Source organism: Carya illinoinensis, chromosome 4, assembly GCF_018687715.1.
Source record: "Carya illinoinensis cultivar Pawnee chromosome 4, C.illinoinensisPawnee_v1, whole genome shotgun sequence".
In the NCBI taxonomy this organism is placed as follows: domain Eukaryota; kingdom Viridiplantae; phylum Streptophyta; class Magnoliopsida; order Fagales; family Juglandaceae; genus Carya; species Carya illinoinensis.
Window position 1 is genome coordinate 3,632,324 of NC_056755.1, and position 23,904 is coordinate 3,656,227.

General features: G+C 32.5%; 2 protein-coding genes across 4 annotated transcripts; both read left to right on the forward strand.

Annotated features, from left to right (window-relative positions):
- The first annotated feature begins 966 nt into the window (after positions 1 to 966).
- LOC122307859 lies at positions 967 to 5,534 on the forward strand. Its single transcript, XM_043120971.1, has 8 exons — positions 967 to 1,443; positions 2,514 to 2,558; positions 2,688 to 2,817; positions 3,382 to 3,451; positions 3,548 to 3,596; positions 3,669 to 3,766; positions 4,691 to 4,829; positions 5,011 to 5,534. The coding sequence occupies exons 1-8, from the start codon at positions 1,081 to 1,083 to the stop codon at positions 5,155 to 5,157; spliced, it is 1,041 nt and encodes a 346-aa protein (XP_042976905.1). The 5' UTR covers positions 967 to 1,080; the 3' UTR covers positions 5,158 to 5,534.
- Positions 5,535 to 6,565: 1,031 nt separating this feature from the next.
- Positions 6,566 to 9,104, forward strand: LOC122308311 (40S ribosomal protein S7-like). 3 transcript variants are annotated; one of them, XM_043121561.1, is made up of 7 exons: positions 6,609 to 6,717; positions 7,309 to 7,387; positions 7,685 to 7,769; positions 7,860 to 7,933; positions 8,018 to 8,141; positions 8,547 to 8,729; positions 8,825 to 9,104. In XM_043121561.1, exons 3-7 carry the CDS (start codon positions 7,695 to 7,697, stop codon positions 8,942 to 8,944), a joined length of 576 nt encoding a protein of 191 aa, XP_042977495.1. In that variant the 5' UTR covers positions 6,609 to 6,717; positions 7,309 to 7,387; positions 7,685 to 7,694; the 3' UTR covers positions 8,945 to 9,104. The 3 variants fall into 3 exon arrangements, with proteins under 3 accessions (XP_042977494.1, XP_042977495.1, XP_042977496.1); XM_043121560.1 differs by lacking the exon at positions 7,309 to 7,387 and having other exon boundaries at positions 6,566 to 6,717; XM_043121562.1 differs by lacking the exons at positions 6,609 to 6,717; positions 7,309 to 7,387 and adding an exon at positions 7,434 to 7,577.
- Positions 9,105 to 23,904: the final 14,800 nt, after the last annotated feature.

Genomic DNA, 23,904 nt, shown 5'->3' on the forward strand with positions numbered 1-23,904 from the left:
ATATTTAGGTTTTTAGTTTTTACAATTCAAGTTCTCAGTTCTCATATTTCACAAAATTTATATTTGAATTTTTGTATTTTTACAATTTGAGACTCATGTCATTTTAAAAGAGATCTGGCCGTTTTTACAAAACATTTCAACTTAATTTTATCTAATTATTACAATTTTTTAAAATTTTCATATAAAATAAAATAAACAATTTAATTTTTTTTAAAATAATAATAATGTTTAAAAAATATATTTTAATAATATTTTATTTAATTTTTAATTTTTATCGTAATTTATCTCATTTATAAAAATAAACAACACCTTTTGATGGATTGATATATAATTTTAATATCCACGTCAGCCAATTGAAAACTGGCACATGATATATTAATTTACTAGTACGTGTCATGCCATCTCTTAATTTTCTATATAAAAAAAAATTGATAAAAGTCTTGGACTTGTAAAAATGTGTTTTTATAGTAATTTTACGAAAGTCAAAAACTGAGTTTCATTCCAAATTAGAGCATTCACATTGGTTTAGGCACATGTATATATAAAATCACATCTTTTAAAGATTCAATTTATCATACAAGCAAAACTTTCACATTAACTTATGCAAATTTGAGACAAAATAATAATAAAATATTATCATTTTATTTTATTTTATTTTTGCTTTTTTCTTAATAGGGTTTGATCTTCAAATATGTAAAATATTTAAGTACAATATTTTTTGGGGAGTGAATAAGTAAAATATGTAGTAAAATATTTAAAGGTAAAATATGTAGAAAGAGAGTGTGAGGAGAGAAAAAGAATGAATAAAATATATTTTGGAGAGTGAATAGTAGATTTTTAAACATGTAAAGGTACTGTTTATAGCTATATAAATATTTGAAGATGCATAATCTAATGTAGATAAATTTAAGTTCATATTATGTAAATATAACTTTATATATGCATATATATAGATCAATGTGAATGCTCTTAAAAAAACATGAAAACTGATTTTACGATTAATCCAAAAATATAAGTAATGCGATAAAACCAAAGCCGACTGATGTCTGTGGGAATGCGGGACAGCTCAATTCTACAGCAATGGCTACAGTTCTATCTCTACCCCCCGTATCCCTTCCTCAACCAAGGCTGCGTTTCCCCAAAATGGCCATAAAACCTCGGGCTGTTCTCAGTAGAGCTCAGAAGATGCGGGTCCCCTACGAGTTAAAGCAGGGGCAGACCCGTTTTTTCCATCAGCTTCCTTCTGGTCTGAACATGGAGGCCATTGTGCAGAAGGCTGTTGTAGACAAGAACCAATATGAGAAAATTGAGAGAAACATTGAAAATCAATCTTTGGTATTTGTCCATGGAAGCTACCACGCTGCTTGGTGCTGGGCTGAACACTGGCTTCCCTTCTTTTCTGGTTGTGGGTTTGATTGCTATGCCATTAGCTTGTTGGGTCAGGTGGGCTCTCTCTCTACACACAGAAACACAAATTTTCTATTCTTGGAGCTCAATTTGGTTGTAGCTATATCTAATACAACGTTGTTAGCTCCATTTTTGAATTTCCGTGGCCCTTTCTAGTAAGTTGGTCTAGGTTCATTGCTCAAGCTCTTACTTTCTAAATGTTCCCACAATCTTTATATATTAAAACTTGCAAATGATAAATGATATGTGGAACAGTTGTTAGGGTATTTGGTGACCCATACTTATTGTTTCCTTTCTCCACTCGGATAATGTAGGAATGGCTAAAATTTTGAATATCTTTATATATTAAAACTTGCAAATGATAAATGATATGTGGAACAGTTGTTAGGGTATTTGGTGACCCATACTTCTTGTTTCCTTTCTTCACTTGGATAACGTAGGAATGGCTAAAATTTTGAATTTTAGTACTTCAATTATTTCTCTATGTGGCCATTGATGCGATCTCTGAAATATTTGGCCGCCCTCGATATTGGAGTTAGGAATCATACATTTTCAGTGCCAAAGCAGTAATCTACAATGGAGATACTCGAGTTCCGCTTATTGCAGTCCTTTATATCCTTCATTTCCATAACTCTTCTATCCTCGGCACTTACCAAATAAACAATCTTACTTCTATCCTGGGTGCAATAATTGCATTTCATGATTCCATTTTTCACGATAATCCTTGCGGATAGCCATGTAGCTAGCACTGCTTTACTTGGCTTTTGATTCACTATTGTATTCATTACGATCACCAAAATTAGCAGTTCGGTGGCAATTTGGCTGGTTCTGGCATTTAGATCCTCTTGCTACAAATAACGTGTAAGTGGAACTATATGGAAGTATAAAGTTTTTCATAGTGAAAATCGCTTTTCAAAGTGATTATGTCATTAATGGCACCAATGCCAAATAACACTTCTCTCTCTCTCTCTCTCTCTCTCTCTCTCTCTCTCTCTCTCTCTCTCTCTGTGGCTTGAATCTGAAACCTATATCGAATACTGGATTACTTTATTGTTTGTGTGCAAAATGTGGGCTGATTATGTATATTCCCATTACTTTGTGATCAGGGTGAAAGTGATGTACCTGTTGGTTCTGTCGCTGGCACTCTCCAGGTATTTTAGCTCCATAGGGAAATGGCTCCTTCAAAACAATAATTTTAATGGTGGCCAATCTTTGACATTCCATGGTTTCCATTCTAGATACAATGTTATTTTTATTTTTCACCGGGAATTCTGCAGTAGACACATGCTGGTGATGTTGCTGATTTCATCAGGACTAGAGTATCATCACCACCAGTGTTGCTTGGACATTCATTTGGAGGGCTTATCATTCAGTATTACATTGCAAATCTGAAGAAAAACCAGGCTTTGGGTAAACTTCTCAATCCTGTTCATATTTATTTAAGGTGAAGCAATACTTCAGATGAATCATGTGCAAAATAATAAAATTGGAAACTGCATTTTAGATCTAATTCAATTCAAGTAGCCCGTAAATAAAGCCAACAACAATGTACAAGTATTACCTACAGCGATATCTATAATTGTTGTATCAGTTATTATAATTGATAATCAATGATAGTGTTGTCTCCATTTCACACACTACAAGAAGCCAGAGCTTTGACAGCTGACAAAACTGCTGTGAAAGCCTTTGAAACCACTGGTAAACGGTATATTGGTGGTTGGAGAAACCACCAATAATCTCTTGACCATTGCTGTAGGTCCCTAATTACTGTTAACTGACAGCTAGTACCTTGTTTCTTTTAGTAACAGTTAGCTATTGCAACTCTCATCAGAATCCTAATCTAAATTCCAAACCTAATTGAGTTGCCATAGCTCTATTCTAATTTTTCATATATCTATCAGCTCTTGCCATTCTACTCCAAGAATCTAAGACATAATATTTTTAACATTGTTATGCTGATTGGGTTTATTCTAGAAATGGAAACCTTTTACCCCAAGCTTGCAGGAGCTGCTCTTGTCTGCTCTGTACCTCCTTCGGGCAATAGGTGATTTTTTTCCCCTATTGTCTCTCGTTCATGCTATTCTGGTCTTCATTTTCTAGAACCTAGTCCAAACTGAATTTATTCAATGACTTTCTTCAGTGGGTTAGTGTGGCGGTACGTCTTTTCAAAGCCTATTGCTGCTTTTAAGGTATGTACTTCCCCACTCTTGAGAAAAATAATATGTGAGCATCCTTTTCTCATCTTGCATGGACTTGAGCAGGTAACACGCAGCTTAGCGGCAAAAGCTTTCCAAACTTCTCTTCCTCTTTGTAAGGAGACTTTTTTCTCTTCAACAATGGAGGATCATCTGGTTCTACGGTTTGTTTGTAACCACTTCCCATCAAGTCCATATGCGGTTTTTTTTTTTTCTTTCAATGGGGTTGAATGATATATTTATACATTTGAATTTGAACATTAGTTTGTAGTGAAACCAAAACATAGCTTCTATTGTGGAGTTTTCCAATCATGCTTCTAATCATCCCCAAATCAAGGACCAGCTAAGTTTATCTACTATAGAAGGAAACACCAAATCTGCTAGTCATGCCCGCTCCAATAAACGATCTATTCACCATATAGAGGGAAAGAAACCAGAGGCACAAATGAAAAGCTCTTTATTATAAGAGAAATGATACCTGCAGTCGTGAGTGTGCAAGCACAGCGTAATCACTTTGAAAAAAGTGAATAAATATGAGAATCATATGAAAAGAAAATTAATTTCTTAATAGTGGATCTCACTCTTTTTCAAAGGGATTGCATGGCCCTTGCACACTTCACCACTGTATGTAGCATTACTCGTGTCAATGAATGATTATGTGTACTGTTGCTATCAAAGAAAAAAATAATGTGTGCTGTTATCATTTCTTTCAAACCAAAACATTATTTGTTTATGGTATCAGAGATAAAAGACAGACGTCATGGCACCATCCCCTCACCACACCGCCTCAAACAATCCTGTTTCCAAACATGACTGCTGGGGAAGTTACTGCAACAATAACATGCACAAATTCGACAACGACCCCATAACTTATAATTTGGATTCAATTAGAATTAGTAAACTACTTGGTTTATTTCCCTTTGTTGCTCCCTTAAACCAAGTTAAGAAAATAAAGGTGTGTAAAAGAAGACTCAATCTTGTGAACTGTGGCAGTCTTCAAAGCAATCTTAATGATAGCAAACATGTCATGTAGTAATTTTTTAATTCAATGGTGGAACATGAGCTTCAACTTCTTTTGTTTTCTTCAGTTACCAGGAGCTAATGAGAGAGAGTTCAAGGATGCCATTGTTTGATCTGAGGAAGCTGAATGCTGCACTTCCAGTTCCTTCAGTGCCAAAAGGTTCCATTGATGTTCTTGTGTTGGGTGCAACTGATGACTTCATTGTGGTAAACCCAAGTTTAACGCTTAAAGTTGCTTGTTTGTTTGTTTTTTTTTTTTTTTTTTTTTTTTGAGGGGTTCCCTTCTTTCTAATGCTTGTTTACTAACATCTCCATAATCTTCCCCGTAGACTCTTTGTAGTTCAAACTGTTTTGGTCCTGCTTTGATCAAGATGAGTTTTTCTTGTAGGATGCTGAAGGTCTCAGAGAAACAGGCCGGTTTTATGGCGTGTCACCAGTCAGTGTTGAAGGGGTGGCCCATGACATGATGTTGGATTGTTCATGGGAAAAAGGTGCAAAAGCTATACTATCATGGTTAACTGCTTTGAGAAAATAGGACCCATATGAGTAGGAAACGAAAACTTCCAAGCTCACCACCCATTTTGGTCAGAATGCTACGTTCAGTTTCCTTCCTTGAGTAGCTCAAGTCAAGGGCAATACAGGTGCAGGATTAAGCTGTATTACATCTCTAAAGTGTTCCAATTTTCTGATGTTTGCCCCTTTTGGCTTTTGTTACATTGGAAAAAGATAAGAATTCCGGGTGTTTGAGGTGTGCTGCACCATTATTACTTACTAGAAAATTGAGCAAACTTAAATCTTTCCATTCTCGGTGGCATCTGTTAAGGAGCGAATGGGAATGGATGTATGTATGTTTGCCTTGGAATTCCATTCCATGGCAGAATGAAATGCCTCATCATCGTCAGATTCTGCTCCCCGTATGCCCAATGTAACCTTTTCCTTTGGTGGTTGTCACTTGGTACAGCTATAGTATAAGAGCTGCTATCTGACATCCGACAACCTCTTATAGTGACGATGTTGGGCCATGCTCCAGGTGACTGAACAGATCTACCCAAAAAATTCCCATCTCAAAAACATTATGGTGAATTTAGCCTCTTTGGATCGCCTGTCAATGCAAGTTCTGGAGCGAATCACATTTATGTTCCTTCATTTTCTAGTTTTTATTACTGTGATTTCCATTCCTTTCATAATCTCTTAAATCTTAACCACCCCACTGTTGTTGACCACCCTGAAAAATGATAACAACACATTAAAAAATAGACCTGATTTAGGAGACTTGCTATGTATAAAAGCATATTACTCAACAGGGTAATTATATTCTTAGAAATATACACTTCATTATAGCAAGATATAAGATGAATATCATTTATATATATTCACAAGAAAACTCCTATTTTTAATCTAGTGTGTGGAGTATACATAGTAAAATGATTATATGACATAGTAATGTTACTTATCATCTCATGATATAACATTAGATAATTAAAGATTATTTATTATATTTTATTTATGTATATATTATCTAATGTCACTATATGAGATGATGAAAAAATGGATGATGAATAGATTTTTACTATATAACATCATTTGACTTGGAATAAGAATTTTAAATTTTGAATTTTATAAATTAAATTTATTATTTAAGTAATGTGGATGTTATGATTTACAAATTGTTGTGAGAATAGAATATCTTTACTCACTAACTCTAACACAATAAATAAAATAAGAAAAATTATCCAAAAAAATCTCATTCTATCCATTTGCTTTCACAAAAAATCAATAATAAATACATCACGATTTTTTTTTTTCCAAAATTGTAAAATGTTGCCGAAATTTTACTTAGTTCTCACAAGCAACGCTACTCCCCCAAATTCCAATCGAGGATTGTGTTATACCTATTCGGATAACCAAACAGTCCACAACACCTGTAAACACAATAACAAATCTTGACCGTCCAATACTAGGGCGTTATATTTTAGCTTCTCCTTATAAAACCCTAGCATCTTGCTACTCGTTCTCCTCCGCGCCTCAAGTTTCCATCAAGGCCGAAGCGTAGGGTTTTCCTTTGAGCGCAGCAGAGAAATATCTGCGTAGATTGGTACGTTTTCCTCAACTGGGTATTAATTAAGTTCTCTCGTATTTCGGTCCTGAATCTGAGGTTCAAGCTCTTACTTCCCTCTATGCTTGGTTCCATGGAAAACTAAGCCAAATGGAACAACAAACTAGTTAATATGGATGAATGGCTGTATGGGCAGAGTGATGATATTAATTTTGAGTTTGTATTGTTTAAGGCCTGAATATTGTTTAGTGATAATGCAACCAACCAGCTATTATCATTTAATTATGAATACAAAGAGATTGTTATTCGAATAGTTTGTGCATATAGAGCGAGTTGTGGTGCTTGGGAGATTGGTTGAACAATGGAAACGCCAATGGATGCTTGGTAAATGACTTGATAGGCTTTTTGTATCATTAGAATAGAATCATGATTAAATGCAAGTGAGCAGTTTTGCAAATGGACTCATTATCATGGTCCCTCAATAATTATGCCGTTTTTATATATTTTTTTAAGGAAAATTTGACATTTTGTTGCTGATTTGCGAATATAGGGGGTTAATATATTTTCCTCTAGTAGAGAACGAAGAGATAATTATTTCTCGGCTGACTGGGTTGTATTTTTTTCCTTCAGGTCTTTATTAAGTTTGAACTTTGAGACTGGGTGTTTATTTGGTTCCATTTACACATTTGTTTTGTTACGTGCTACAGAGGTATACAGTTTATATGGATGAATATTTTGCCACTGCTCTATGATTAGCATCTGCATGTGCATTTTGGAAATTGAATTGGCAGTAGGATGTCTATGGCTGAGTGATGTAGATCTAGAATAACAATCTGGAATATAGAGCACGCACAAGGCTACAATCCATAGTCCTATTTTGCAAGCCATTTAAAAGAACAGTAAAGTGTTCCTGGGATATTTCTATTCAAGTGTTTTTCTCTTTCTTTGGTTTATCAATGGTTCCCTTGATTAACATAAATTTTTACAAATCTTACCTATCGATCAGATCTTTCAATATGTTCTCTTCAAGAAAGAAAATCCACAAAGAGAAGGATGTTGAGCCCACTGAATTTGAGGATACAGTTGCACAGGTTAGTTTTTGTGTCAGTTTCTAATAATACGCGTTCTTAATGTGTGATAGTCACAATGTACTAAAGTTGGAATGCTTTTTGTGTGTGCAGTACCTATTTGATTTGGAAAACACCAATCAGGAGCTAAAAAGTGACTTGAAAGATCTCTACATAAATTCAGCAGCGTATGCATTCTGTCTCGTTTTGAATTTTTAAGGTATTTATAAGTTTTTGTTCCCTAATTAGAATGACAACATATGATTTGACAGTCAAATGGACATCTCTGGTAATCGCAAGGCTGTGGTTATCCACGTGCCTTACAGATTGCGGAAGGGATTTCGCAAGATTCATCTTCGCCTTGTTAGGGAGCTGGAGAAAAAATTCAGTGGCAAGGTAATGCTTCTTTAGAAAAAAAAGGAACTTTAAATTCGCAGTGATAACATGATTTATCGTCAAATGTTGGGACATTTAATGGCAAGTGGTGATGGCTATCATCTTTGTTTTCCTGTAACTTTCTTTGAATGCTAAGAAGGGTATGTTCTTGTGATATGTAACAATAATTTCAAACATTATAAAATATGGGGTGGTGGGCAACAGGCGTGCAGAAGCTTCTGGAGGCCATGTATCTGTTATTTTGAGCTTTGAACTTCAATTAATCTTAAATGGGCACCGTGATGTGCCTTATTATTGTTATTTGCTATGTGAATCTATTGTTATTTACTATGTGAATCTATTGTTTGAATGACACGATAGTCACTTTTATTATGATTGTTTTTTATCTCTCATTACTTTTGGCAGGATGTTGTTGTGATTGCCACCCGTAGGATAGTAAGACCACCAAAGAAAGGTTCTGCTGCTCAGCGACCCCGCTCCCGCACACTGACATCTGTCCATGATGCCATGCTAGAGGATATTGTGCATCCTGCTGAGATTGTTGGGAAACGCATCAGATACCGAATTGATGGTTCTAAAATAATTAAGGTAGATGCAAAACAAATAAAAGTGTGTTGTCTCTTGCCTTTCTCTCACTTTATACTGTTCTTCCTACTAATTAATGTCTGTTGCCCTCGAGTCAGATTTTATTGGACCCCAAAGAGAGGAACAACACCGAGTATAAACTGGAGACATTTTCTGGTGTTTACAAGAAGCTTACCGGGAAAGATGTGGTATTTGAATATCCGATAGCTGAGGCATGAGTGGGATTTTGCTATGATTGGTTTTGGTGCTTTTGCGTGTTATTTTATTTTAGCCTTTTTTACGATTGAATCACAAGAAATTTCTGTTTAAAAATTAACAATTTGAGATTTGGTTTGACGCCTTTTTTGGACTAATGAGATTGGTGGCGAATTCTTATTTCACAATACGCCTAATTTCGTGGGGGCTGAGTTGTAGAACTTCATAGGTATAAGTAGTTAATCTACCACTGTGGTTTGAGTTGTAGATGTGTTAATTGTTGCATGAAAGGCAATATATATGTTTCTGCATTTAGGTCTCGTCTTAACAAGGAGCTTCGCATTTGCGTGGCAAATGCGGTAGTTTTAGCAGGAAGCGTGGTATTTGGAAAGAGCCATTGGTTTGGATTTGTTTTCGGAGAAATAATACCGTGTGCGTGCGCTTGTCTATCTAAATCATGTCGAACATTTGTAGAGAGAATGTGTTTCACCAAAATATTTTCTGACCACTACAAAGGCACAGATAAAATTGGCTAAAGTAGATTTATGGTAAAGGAGAGGCGATTATCATCAAAACTGTCCATTTGGTGACAAAAATAGAATTCGTTGGGAGAGGCTATTCTTGAGACAATATTTTCTATCAAATTTGTGATGAAAATTTTAACTACCTGTGACAAAATTGGTGGAAACTCCTTCCTTTGTAGGCGTGAAACTGATGACAATAAATGACCAATTGTTATCTTACAGCCTTTGTTACTTAATATCATGCCTTCAGCTCATAGTCCACAATTCCTAAACCGTGCGTGACCCATGTTGAGTACATCCCAGTAATTATGACACCATGGCTATCCCGCACATCATTCTGCAAGCAAAAAAAGTTAGACAACGTACGACCATTTAAGGAAGAGATGCACTTGGAACTCTTTGTTTTATAAATGATATAAAATAAGATAAGATATTTTGAAATGAGATGAGGTATGTATTTATTTTTAGAAATGAGATGATATTAATTTGACTTTGTTATAATTATTAATATGATGGATCCACAAGTACTTGCAATACTTTTTATAGTATTTTATTTGTTTATTTATTTACTAATAGTGTAATTTTTTTTTTGCTGCTTTTTTTTACTCATTTCTTTATTTATTTATCAATGGTGTACTTTTTTTTGGCTCTTCTTCTTCTTCTTCTTCTTCTTCTTCTTCTTCTTCTATTTTGAAATTTTATAACTATATTATTGATAGACTATAGTGATTATTTTATATGTGATTATTTAGTATAGTGATTTATATTATAAATTAGACTTCAATTATATTACCTAAGTAATATAGTATTACACTATTAGTATCATTATAAATATTAGTATTAATTATAGTGATTAAAATAAATATATATTAGTATTTGTTAATTGTTAGTGAGTTTAGTTTATTATAAGTTTATAACTATATTATTGATAGACTATATTGATAGTATTAGTATAGTAATTTAGGATTAGTATTACTATATCATTATATTATATGTGATTATTTAGTATAATAATTTATATACTAATTTATATATAGACTTAAAGTATAATACTAATAGTAATATAGTATTAGACTATTAGTATTTAGTATTAGGTCATAAAATGTAAATTGCATTAATATAAATTATATACTAATATATATAATTTATATTTATCTACTAATGTCTTATGTACTTATAAAAAAAATATAGAGATTTTTAAGTTTATTAGGCCATCAAAATTTAGTAATAATATTTGAGTGATTTTATTTCTTTTTTGTTTCTTACTTCTTATAATAAAATGTTCTTAATAAATAAAATATATTTATAACATTATATATTTAAAGCATATGATCAATTAGATTTTCGTGTTTAAGACTAAACTTTTATTTTATAAATTATAATAACATTATCTTATATATAATTATAATTTATATTATTATATATACAAATTATATATAATATAAAACATATTATATATAATATTAAAAAATATATATATATATATATTAAACAGTATCAGTCCGGTCTGAGCTAAAAATAGTCGGAACCGAAACAGGACTAGTTCCGGCCGGTTTTCCATTTTATAAAATCGGTCTCAGACCGGACCGGTCCAAAACCGGCACAACTGGTCTGGTTTGGACCGGTCCGGGCCGGTTTTCTAGTTTTTTGGGATTTTTTTACGCTCCTATAGTCCATTCATAACTAATATCTTAACTGCTTTCCAGCCAGCTAAGAGCATTGGCAATGGGTCAATCATTGCCAAGTCAAAAATAGAACTCCAATGTGGTCTTTTGGCCATAATATGAACTTTTAAATAGATTAGTCCATATTGAACTAGTTATCTTAAATTCTAAATAATAATATAATATTATTTATTTTAATAATATTTGATAAGTTTTTTTTTAATATTTTACAAATACACTTCATATATTAATTATTAAAAAAAATGATTATTTTTTAATTATTTTTTCTCTCAACTTAATTATTTAATAAAAAATAACTGTAAGATGATGAGAAAGGGGAAGAACCTGGAAGTGATAGAAGGGGATGAGAGAAAATATCACGATAAAGAAACTAGAAAAGAGAAAAAGAAGTTTATGTTCCAGTGGAGACAAATAGAAGGGGAAAGAGCAAGTGTGAGGTAGAGAAATGATAAAATATTCTTTTGGTCTGTGTATAGGAGCTCGCCAAATATGAAGAGGCGCTAACATTTACTGTAGCAAAAATCTCAAACTTGAGAAGTTTAGTTAGACCAATATAGATATTTTTTAAAACATTTCTCTTTAATTTGGATTTGCATTGGTCAATGTCCATTGCCAATGCTCTGATGCTTTTGGAGTTACAAATGGCTTTTGCATTAGTCAAAGAAGGCAGCCGCAATATTCTTCAGCAACTTCCATTTTATCAGTAGTGGCCGGTGGGTTATTTCTCTCAATCAATCAATCATTCAATAATAATAATAATTAATAATAATAATAATAATAATATTATTATATTATTTATCTATTTAATGGTATAAAAGACATTAATCTAACGATTAAATCTAAGAAAAAATATAATTTTATTTTTAATCATTTCTAATCATATATATTCTTAATTAAATCAATAATCACTTAAAATACACTATATTAACACTATATTAACACTTATTAACTTAAAATTATTCCTAGATCAAAATTAAGTTTTTTTTTTATTATTTTATTGTTAGTTCTGAAAAATTCCATATAAAACAAATTTTTTATTAGCGCAAAGAGTAAAAAACAAAAAATTAGTTTAAAGCTCCTTTTGCCTTTTTAAAACTGCAAAATAAGCATTTAATGGGATTATGGCCAGGATTGGAAAAGAAAATGGGTGTTTGTTAAGCTAAGTTAAGCTAAACTCTTGGTTTAGGCGTATTTTTTTATTTTACTTCATTTCTCTTTCCTCTCACTTTCCTTTTTATAAGAGAAAAATGATTAATGCAAACTTCATTTTCGTACAAAATTCCTATTTAAATAAAAAAAAATATAGAACATTGTATATATTTTAGCAAGTAAGAATCCTAAATCTACTACATCAAATCTTTTAAGGGATATCTAAAACAATCCTATGCATTTTGTGATTGGATCTTATTTCTATCTTTTTCTTTTTAAAAGAAAAAATGGTTATTGCATCTTATAATTTTTATCCTTTTTGTTTGTGAATTCTCCTAAATCCTTCATTTCAAAGCTTCGATAGCTATTTAGTCTCTCGTAACAAATCTAAATTATTTTTTTGAAGGAAAATTGTCATCATTTATTCATCAGAAAAACTTATTACATCCATGACTAGATATATTCTGGGATGTCGCTATATCGAATATGACATTATAAATAAAAATAATACATTTGGATATCTACTAGTATATTGTTAATAAAAGATTCGAAACGTTGTGCATGCCTCCAAATTGATATGAGCATTAGTAGTGGTCTAGTCAAAGTTCGACCAAAATTTGATTACGAATTTCACTTTTATAAATTTAGCTAGCCACTTTTCAATAACACCAAATAACAAACTCTCCAAATCTATTACTATTGTATTAAAATATTGATTATCTAGTCTATTTCTACTATATATGATCCTCCAAACTCTAAAATTTCAACTAAGAAAATCTCAATGCAAAGCCAACCCGAAAAGTGGAAGATGGTAAAGGAAAATAAAAACTACAAAACCTGCTTGGTCTAATTTCACGATTTAGAAAAATTAGAAAATGTTCATTAATTTATTGAAATGTTAAAATGAAATCATGCAATCGGAGGAATTTGTTGTGGCAATAAACATTAAATAGTAAAAGCTTACTAGAAAAAAGAACCGGGATCCTTGAAAAAAGAATCGAAAAAGCTTTGAGAGACTGTGCAACAATGGTCGATGTTTTGTTTTTCAAGGTGTGGTGTGCGATGAAGATAGAAGCATGGAGATTATTTTATGACCAAAATATTATTTGACAAGCAGTTTGGGCTAGTTATATTTGGCTACTGAAAAGGGGAATACTAAAATTAAAATAGAATTGTTGAATATGATGTAAGAAGTTTTTAAGCAACTTAGTTATAATTTGGCCAAAATTCGACTTTGGCTAGGCTACTACTAATGCTCTAAGATTCTAAGAGTTATATAGTTTGGTTTATTAAAACAATCATTCCAAATTCTGTCGTATAGAAAATGCTAACGTTGGCCAATAAAAAAATACAGCAACATGCATGAGTGATATTCAAGAAAACGGACGACCTGGTTGTGCTTGAATCAATTATTGAGCACCCAGTTCGACATTATCTATCGATCCCTCTATATATCCCTCTTGTGCTTCAACTAAGCTACCTAAGGAAGTGATCATCCGACCAAATTCACCCAGAAAGATCTAGAATTCGACTTTGGTTTCGGAGTAGTGAGGATGTTTGGGAACCATGAAAGTAGGGACATAAACGTACAACGTGCACAACAAAATAAAGAAGGGAAAAAGAAAGTGGGGACATAAGGTATTGGTTCTTTTGTAATTGGTCTTCGATTATCCTTGAGAATGTTTGGAGAAAGTCAAATTGATAGTTACGTGTGAGAAAAGAGTTTCGGACTTTTTCTAGTTTGTCTTTCGGGGAAACTCACCACTCGGATTTGTGATCTATTGGCTCTACGTGTAGCTTTGCTTTGTCTCTGAAAAAAAGCAATAGTCACCAATTGGAATTCATGATCTCATTACTCACTTGATCAGAGTCCGATCGACGACCCAACTTCATTTTCACTAGTTGATTGAATCCTGATGAATGGAAATATATGATCTACACAAACCCAAAAAAATAAAATGAAAAAGAAACACATGGATAATTTCGTTCATAAATCATGATTAAACTTAAATTTTTTATGAAAAATATAATTTCAGTCTTAAACATATAAATAATTTGCATTAATACGCCATGTACATGTTAAATTAAGTAAAGCGCTTTACTTAATTAAGGAGAATCATTTGAATGAATACCATTTAAATACCCATGTCAAATTTGTGGAAAAAAAATACAACTGATCATAAAAAAAAAGGAAAAAAAGGCTAAAAGAATTTTGTCATTTAAAAATCTATATATCTCACTAACAGCGATATTGGGATCGGGTTCCCTCTCCCCCTCGTTTGAGGTGGCCCTTGTGTAAAGTTGTAGTCAAGTGGTGGCCGGGGCTCTCATCCCCTAGCATTTTCATTTTGTCAATTAGAGGGAGGCCTTAGTAGTTTCAAAGTCCGCTTAATATAAGGCGTATAGCTTCAGAGCCAGCGTTACTTGGTTACAGCTTTCATTCGAGGATAAACATTTATTCTGGTCAAGGATGGAGTACCAACTCTGAATATAAAAGTTGTTGAACTCAAGGTTTCAAGTTTCATGTGATTATAAATCTACACATGAATTTTGATGATAATAAATGAATTCAAAAAATAAAGGAGTTTCAAGCTCAAGTTATTCACACAATGGAATCAAGCACATCAAAAAATCAAGCATGAGCAAGAAGGAAACAAGTTCACATTAAAGTCATAGAGTAATGTTGTAAATCTCTTAAAATTCGAAATTAGGATTAATGCTCAAAATTAATATTTTATCATAAAGCATTAAAATACATTTTCCACATGTGCATGAATATTTTTGAAAATTAAATTTGAAAATTTTGAAAGATGATTGATTGTCATATTTTGCATATGCATGCCTTGATTAAAGGGTTGAACTTTGAAAATATTAAAGATGATTGATTGTCATCTTTCACATGTGCATGTTTTATTTGAATATTTTCAAAAGTGATTGATGCTTTTTTAGACTTATACAAAAAGTAAAAGATTAAGTTTGAATTTTTTGAAAAGGAAAGTGTGCTCCTTTTGTCATATGCAAAAAGTAAAAGATTAGGTTTGAATTTTTTGAAAAGGAAAGTGTGTTCATTTTGTCATATGCCAAAAGTAAAAGATTAGGTTTGATTTTTTTGAAAAAGTGAATGATGTTGTCTTTGACAATTGAAAAAGAAGAACTTTTTATTTGAATTTTTTGAAAAAAAATGAATGATGTTGTCTTTGACATGTGAATCTTTTTAAATTTGAATATGAAGTCTCATATGCCTATAAATAGATCATTTGAGAGCTACACATTCACAATACCAAGAGCATATAACATTCATTCAAAGCTTTCATTCTCTCTTCTCTAAACATTGAGCATTAATCCTTGTTCATTTTGAGAGATATAGTTTGCGCTGTATTGTTCTTATTTCACTCATTGAGGAGTGTTTTCTGATAACCTACCCACTATCAGTTCTTGTATCAGAAAAAGGGTGTGTATAACCCTTGTGCGTGTAGAAAGTATTCTACACGGGGAATAGTTGAATCACCACGTGTAAGGTGATTGCAAGTGTAGAGGGTGTTCTACACGGATCCTTTGTAGCGGTGTTGTTCAAAGGTGTAATAGGTTTCTATCTCCACCTGAAGGAGGTTGAATAGTGAATTTGAAAATCCTCAAGGGGTAGCTTGAGGCGAGAACGTAGGCAGTGGGGCTGAATCTCGTTAACATACTGTGTTTGCTTCTCTCTTACCCTTACTCTTTATATTTATTGTTATTTCATATTTTGTTTATATTTTATATTATATATTTGATTTATAATTATTTTTTTTAATACAACTCAATTCACCCCCCTCTTGTGTTAGTTATCTGGGCAACAATTAGTATTAGAGCTAGTTGACCTGTATTGTTCATACAGGCAGATCACTCATGGGAATTCTCGCTTGTGACTGTGTCACCAAAACAAGACTCTCCGACCATGAGTGACGGTGCACCGGTAGAGACGGTGGCCGGCTAGTCTGGTAGGTAGAATTGTTAAGTGATATAGGTGCGGCCTATGATCAGTAACAATTAGTATCAGAGCTAAAAGCTCTATTATAAGATTAACTATCTTTTGAGTTAAGATCTTATGGCTAACATTGCAGCTTCATTTGGTGAAGGTCAATCTAGCAGTCGGCCTCCACTCTTTTGTGGAGATAATTACTCATTCTGGAAAGTTAGAATGAGAATATTTCTTCAAGCTCAAGGTAGAGAAATCTGAAAATGTATTGTAAATGGACCTTATATTCCAACAAAAGTGGTTGATGGAGTAAAGGTCAAAAAGGAAGAAGAAGAGTTTGATCGTGAAGACGATAGACTTTATACTTTAAATTTAACTGCTATGAATTTATTATATAATGCTCTTAATGGAAATGAGTTTAATAGAATAATGAATTGTGCTACGGCAAAGGAAATTTAGGATAACTTGGAAGTAACTTATGAAAGAACTTCGCAAGTCAAGGAATCAAAAATTTATATTCTTACTCATGAATATGAAATGTTTAAGATGAATGATGATGAATCTATTTCTAGTATGCACACTCGTTTTACTAACATCATAAATAGCTTGACGTACAGCTCTTGGCAAAGTTTATTCCAAGGTGGAGATAGTAAGAAAAATTCTCAACTCTTTACCAAAACGTTGGGAATCAAAAGTTATAGCGATTCTTGAAGTTAGAGACCTCAAGAAGCTTGAAGTCAATGAACTCATCGGGTCACTTATCACCCATGAGTACACATTGAAAAGAGGAGAAGAAGAAGGAAAGCCAAAGAAGAGCTTAGCACTTAAAGTTGTTCCTCATGAAAGTGAAAGTGATGAAGATGAGGAAAATGACGATAAAGATAAAGAAGTTGCGATGATAACAAGAAGAATTCAGAGGTTCTTGAAGAAAAATAGAACTCCTCCGAGGAAATCCTTCAAAAAGTTTTCCAAGAAAGATTCAGGTAAAAATGACACTTTAATTTGTTATAAATGCAATAAACCTGGTCATATCAAACCAGATTGTCATTTGCTAAAGAAAGATCGAAACAAGGGCAAGAAAGCAATGAAAGCTACATGGGATGATGATTCGAGTAGCTCAGATAGTGAAACAAGCAATGAAGAATCAGCAAATTTTTATCTTATGGCTAAAGATGACATTGAGGTAACAAATTTTGATAATATTGAAAATCCTTCATATGAAGAAATGCAAAATGTTTTAGAAGAGATTTATGAGGAATTTAAAAAATTGGGTATCAAGTATACTGCTTTGAAAAAGAAAAATTCTTCTTTAACAAACGAAATTGAAATTTTAAGAAAAGAAAATATTATTTTGAAAAATGAAAATCTTGAATTGAATAAGAAGAAAACCGATTTAGAAAATATTGTTGAAAACTTTATGAATGAAAAAAGAAATTTTGAAAAACTTCTTGATAGTCAAAGATGTGTTTTTGACAATGCAGGATTGGGATATATGCCAAAACAAAAATACAAACCTTATAAAAATTTCTTTGATAATCATTCTACATCAAAGACTAATATTCAAAATTCTTTTCATAAAACTAATTTTGTTAAAAAAGGATATTATTATAATCATTCAAGTTTTTCATATATGTCACATGCTATTTGTAATTTTTTAAATAGAAATGGTCATAATTATCATACTTGTCCTATTTAAAGAAATCATACAATAACTATTAGGGCCATATGGGTACCTAAAAATATTGTTTATTCTAATACTAATAAATAAAGGACCTAAAGAACTTGGGTACCAAGAAAATCATTTTAATTGTTTTTATAGGTATGCATGAAGTCATCCACAAGCAAAAATAAGTGGTTTTTAGATAGTGGATGTTCAAGACACATGACGGGAGACAAGACTAAGTTCTTTGATTTTAGATCTAAAGAAGAAGGACACGTGACATTTGGAGACAACTCGAAAGGGAAGATCGTGGGAATAGGTAAAATTGGTAATGAATCTTCTCTCATAATTGAAGATGTTCTATTTGTTGAAGGTTTAAAACATAATCTTTTGAGCATAAGTCAATTATGTAATAAAGGATTTACAGTTACTTTCAAAATGGATAAATGCATTATTTTAAATGATCATGATTGTAATATTTGTTTTATTGCTTTTAGAAACAATAATGTTTATACAATCGATTTTGAAGAAATTATCTCATAAGATGCTATTTGCTTTTCAGCTCAAAATGAAACTAGTTGGCTATGGCATAGAAGATTAGGTTATGCCAATATGGAACTTATTTCCAAACTTTCAAAAAATGATCTTGTGAGAGGTTTACCAAAAACAAATTTTCTTAAAGACAAAATTTGTGATGCATATCAATTTGGTAAACAAACAAAAACTTCTTTTAAAACTAAGAAACATATTTCCACTACTAAACCATTGCAACTGATACACATGGATCTTTTTGGACCAAATAGAGTTGCAAGTTTAGGAGGAAAATATTATGCATTTGTTATTGTTGATGATTTCTCTAGATATACTTGGGTCATCTTTCTTGCTCATAAAGATGAGGCACATAATGCCGTTATCAAGTTATGCAAGAGAATTCAAAATGAAAAGGGCTATACTATTTCAAGTATCCGAAGTGATAGGGGAAAATAGTTTGTTAATAAAAATATTGAAACATTTTGTGATAAAAACGGTTTTGTACATAATTTTTCTGCTCCTTGAACTCCTCAACAAAATGGGATAGTAGAGAGGAAAAATAGATCTCTTCAAGAGATGGCAAGAACAATGCTCAATGAGAACAACTTGCCTAGTTATTTTTTGGGCCGAAGCGGTAAGTACTGCATGTTATGTTATAAATAGAGTTATGCTAAAGTCTAAGTTAGATAAAACCCCCTATGAGTTTTGGAATGAGGAAAAGCCCAACATTGGTTACTTTCATGTATTTGGATGCAAATGTTTTATTTTGAATGACAGAGATAATTTAGGCAAGTTTGATGCAAAATCTGATGAAGGTATCTTTCTCGGGTATTCTACTAATAGTAAAGCTTATAGAATATTCAATAAAAAGACTTTGACTGTACAAGAATCTATGCATGTAGTATTTGATGAATCTAATTCTCCACTCTCCAAGAAATCTATTGATGAAGAAACAGAAGGTATAAATAATACAGAGAGTCTCAATCTCAACAAAGAGAAAACAATAGAGGAAGTTCAACATGGAGCCATTAGGAAAGATCATCAAAATTTAATACAAGATGCAACCAAACAGTGGAAATTTGTGAAATATCATCCAGTGGAACACATTTTGGGAGAACCTTCACAAGGTGTAAGTACTCGATCATCTCTTAGAAATATTTGTAATCATACTGCTTTTCTATCTCAAATTGAACCCAAAAATATTGATGACGCACTTCTTGATGAATCTTGGATTCTAGCTATGCAAGAAGAGTTGAATCAATTTGAAAGAAATGATGTTTGGACACTTGTTCCTAGACCCAAAAATCATACTATTATTGGAACAAAATGAGTTTTTAGAAACAAGAAAGATGAGTCCAGAGTCATTACTAGAAATAAGGCTCGACTTGTAGCCCAAGGTTTTAATCAAGAAGAAGGAATCGATTATGATGAGACATATGCACCTGTCGCAAGATTAGAAGCTATTCGAATGCTACTTGCATATGCTTGTTATAAAGATTTCAAACTTTTTCAAATGGATGTTAAAAGTGCTTTCTTAAATGGTTTTATAAATGAAGATGTATATGTTGAGCAACCTCCAGGTTTTGAAAATCATATTTCTCCAAATCATGTTTTCAAACTCACAAAAGCATTATATGGACTTAAACAAGCTCCTAGAGCTTGGTACGAGAGACTCAGTGGTTTCTTGATTGAAAAAGGCTTTTCAAGAGGAAAAATCGACACAACTCTTTTCATTAAATATGAAAATGATGATATTCTTTTGATTCAGATTTATGTTGATGATATAATATTCGGTGCTACTAATGAAAATATGTGTCAAGTTTTTGTTAAGACTATGCAGGAAGAATTTGAGATGAGCATGATGGAAGAACTTACATTCTTTCTTGGATTACAAATTAAGCAAGCAAAAAGTGAGACATTCATCAATCAATCAAAATATATTAAGGAATTACTGAAGAAATTTGGGATGGAAAATACTAAGGAAATTAGAACACCAATGAGTCCATCAACTAAACTTGATAAAGATGAATCCGGTAAACCAGTTGACTTGAAGATATATCGAGGTATGATTGGTAGCTTATTATATTTAACAGCCAGTAGACCAGATATTATGTTTAGTGTGTGCTTATGTGCACGCTTTCAATCATCTCCAAAAGAATCACATTTAATTGCAGTTAAGCGCATTTTTAGATATCTTAGTGGTACAATTAACCTAGGGTTATGGTACCCTAAGTACACATCTTTCGATCTAATCAGTTACACAGATGCAGATTATGCTGGCTGTAAAATAGATCGAAAAAGCACTAGTGGAGCATGTCATTTCTTAGGTCATGCACTAGTTTCCTGGTTTAGTAAAAAATAAAATTCTGTTGCACTATCTACTGCTGAGGCAGAATATGTTGCTGCGGGTAATTGTTGTGCTCAAGTTCTCTACATGAAGCAACAACTTAAAGATTTTAAACTCATGTATAATCACATTCCAATCAAATGTGATAATACAAGTGCTATAAATATTTCAAAGAACCCAATACAACATTCTAGAACTAAGCATATTGAAATAAGGTATCATTTTCTTCGAGATCATGTGCAAAAAGGATATATAATATTAGAGTTCACAAACACACACGATCAGTTAGCAGATATTTTCATAAAACCTTTACCAGAAGATAGATTATGTATGATCAGAAGAGAAATAGGTATGATGCATGCTATGAATATCTCTTAAAAGATAGACCAGAGTCAATAAAAATAGAGATAGATTTTTTAAATACTTTTACATAAACTTGAGATTCTTAGCCTCATGTTTGAGACGCTCATTCTCTTCATACAATATCATGTCATTCTTATCCATGGGAACCGGCAAGCGGAATGAAGAATCTAATAAAGATTTCAACTGTTTATTCTTCTGCCGAATGATTCCTTCCCTTGTGTGAGACTCTTGAAAAATTCGTTGAAGTACAACAATTTGTTCTTTGAGCTTTTCAACTTCGTGATTTTTGGCTGAGAAAAAGCCACAATAGAGGAAGAGTAGCGAGTCCCAAGACTCACCAAGTCATAAATAGTATTAGAATCTGACTTATTAGTCAGATTATTATTTTCTTGCTGCAACATGGCACCAATGGTAGCTACAGAAAGAACAGGAGGTTAAGATGCAGAATGCCTCATGGATGGATCTAGAGAAATGTTAGAAGAATGAGATATTGAGAAAAGAATAAAAGGCTTAAAACGAGAATGTTGAAGGAATGCAGATGAGTTATAGAGATGAGAAGAAAACTTGATGCGGATTGGATGAATTTCAGGACTGATTTTATAGAGATAGCATAAAGAATAAGACAAGCTATTATCCAAGTCAAAGAGCAATGTATTTTTTTCCTGATTGGTGAAAATGACATTTTTAGAAACTCGGAGCCTTCAATCTCGTTTGTCAACAACATCAGGCAATTTTTTCAAATCTCCAGCCGCACTTGTCGGGTCACGGACGGCTCCTTTTTTCAACTATCTACAGTGACTATTAAACGCATCATTTTCTTCAGTCCATTTACTTGCTGCCGATCCTTTTTAATGATGCCAAAAGGGGGAGAAGTTTTAGACTAGAACATTAACATTGTTTAAATTACTAAACTTGTTATATATGTTTGGAATTATATTTATACTTTTGCTTGAAAAACTAACGCATATTTTCAGGGGGAGCTTAAGTATTAATATAGGTTTCAAGTTCTATCAAGTATTTGTCATCATCAAAAAGGGGGAGATTGTTGAACTCAAGGTTTCAAATTTCATGTGATTATAAATCTACACATGGATTTTGATGATAACAAATGAATTCAAAGAATAAAGGACTTTCAATCTCAAGTTGTTCACACAATGGAATCAAGCACATCAAAGAACCAAGCATGAGCAAGAAGGAAACAAGTTCACATTAAAGTCATAGAGTAATGTTGTAAATCTCTTAAAATTCAAAATTAGGATTAATGCTCAAAATTAATATTTTATCATAAAGCATTAAAATACATTTTCCACATGTGCATGAATATTTTTGAAAATTAAATTTGAAAATTTTGAAAGATGATTGATTGTCATCTTTTGCATGTGCATGCCTTGATTAAAGGGTTGAATTTTGAAAATATTAAAGATGATTGATTGTCATCTTTCACATGTGCATGTTTTATTTGAATATTTTCAAAAGTGATTGATGCTTTTTTAGACTTATACAAAAAGTAAAAGATTAGGTTTGAATTTTTTGAAAAGGAAAGTGTGCTCCTTTTGTCATATGCAAAAAGTAAAAGATTAGGTTTGAATTTTTTGAAAAGGAAAGTGTGCTCATTTTTTCATATGCCAAAAGTAAAGGATTATGTTTGATTTTTTTGAAAAAGTGAATGATGTTGTCTTTGACAATTGAAAAAGAAGAACTTTTTATTTGAATTTTTTGAAAAAAAATGAATGATGTTGTCTTTGACATGTGAATCTTTTTAAATTTGAATATGAAGTCTCATATGTCTATAAATAGATCATTTGAGAGCTTCACATTCACAACACCAAGAGCATATAACATTCATTCAAAGCTTTCATTCTCTCTTCTCTAAACATTGAGCATTAATCCTTGTTCATTTTGAGAGATATAGTTTGCGCTGTATTGTTCTTATTTCACTCATTGAGGAGTGTTTTCTGATAACCTACCCACTATCAGCTTTTGTATCAGAAAAATGGTGTGTATAACCCTTGTGCGTGTAGAAAGTATTCTACACGGGGAATAGTTGAATCACCACTTGTAAGGTGATTGCAAGTGTAGAGGGTGTTCTACACGGATCCTTTGTAGCGGTGTTGTTCAAAGGTGTAATAGGTTTCTATCTCCTCCTGAAGGAGGTTGAATAGTGAATTTGGGAATCCTCAAGGGGTAGCTTGAGGCGAGGACGTAGGCAGTGGGGCCGAACCTCGTTAACATACTGAGTTTGCTTCTCTCTTACCCTTACTCTTTATATTTATTGTTATTTCATATTTTGTTTATATTTTATATTATATATGTGATTTATAATTATTTTTTTTTTAATACAACTCAATTCACCCCTGCTCGTGTTAGTCATCTGGGCAACAAAAGTAATGGATGATATGGACTTGATGAAGCTAACTACTTAGACCGTAGACGGACTCAATTAATCCTTCTAAGTATTCATTTATATAAAGACGAGACCAATTGAGATTTCGAGAATAATCGCTAAAGTTTATCCTATTCCCATTACCAAGTCCTTTTCCTGCATGCATGGATTATCGTGTAAGTCATGTTTATTGTAAAGGCAACACTGTGGCTGATTTCCTTGCTAAGAGAGGTGCTACGGGTTCTGATATGGACCGGCACAATGATTGTGCTCATCTGCTACCCGGCCAGTTACGTACGTGGTCTTCTTAGAATTGATAGAATTGGTCTTTCTTATCTGCGCATTTCGTAATTCTATCTTAGGTACGTCGTTTTGTTTTTAGTTCA

What these genes read in the sequence shown, in the direction of transcription:
- LOC122308311 (XM_043121560.1), top strand. Translation starts at nt 7,695, where the DNA reads ATGTTCTCTTCAAGAAAGAAAATCCACAAAGAGAAGGATGTTGAGCCC. An exon ending in AGAAAAAATTCAGTGGCAAG is followed by an intron (nt 8,142 to 8,546) that starts GTAATGCTTCTT and finishes TACTTTTGGCAG; the next exon opens with GATGTTGTTGTGATTGCCAC. An exon ending in ATGGTTCTAAAATAATTAAG is followed by an intron (nt 8,730 to 8,824) that starts GTAGATGCAAAA and finishes CCCTCGAGTCAG; the next exon opens with ATTTTATTGGACCCCAAAGA.
- LOC122307859 (XM_043120971.1), top strand. Translation starts at nt 1,081, where the DNA reads ATGGCTACAGTTCTATCTCTACCCCCCGTATCCCTTCCTCAACCAAGG. An exon ending in CTGTCGCTGGCACTCTCCAG is followed by an intron (nt 2,559 to 2,687) that starts GTATTTTAGCTC and finishes ATTCTGCAGTAG; the next exon opens with ACACATGCTGGTGATGTTGC. An exon ending in CAACTGATGACTTCATTGTG is followed by an intron (nt 4,830 to 5,010) that starts GTAAACCCAAGT and finishes TTTTTCTTGTAG; the next exon opens with GATGCTGAAGGTCTCAGAGA.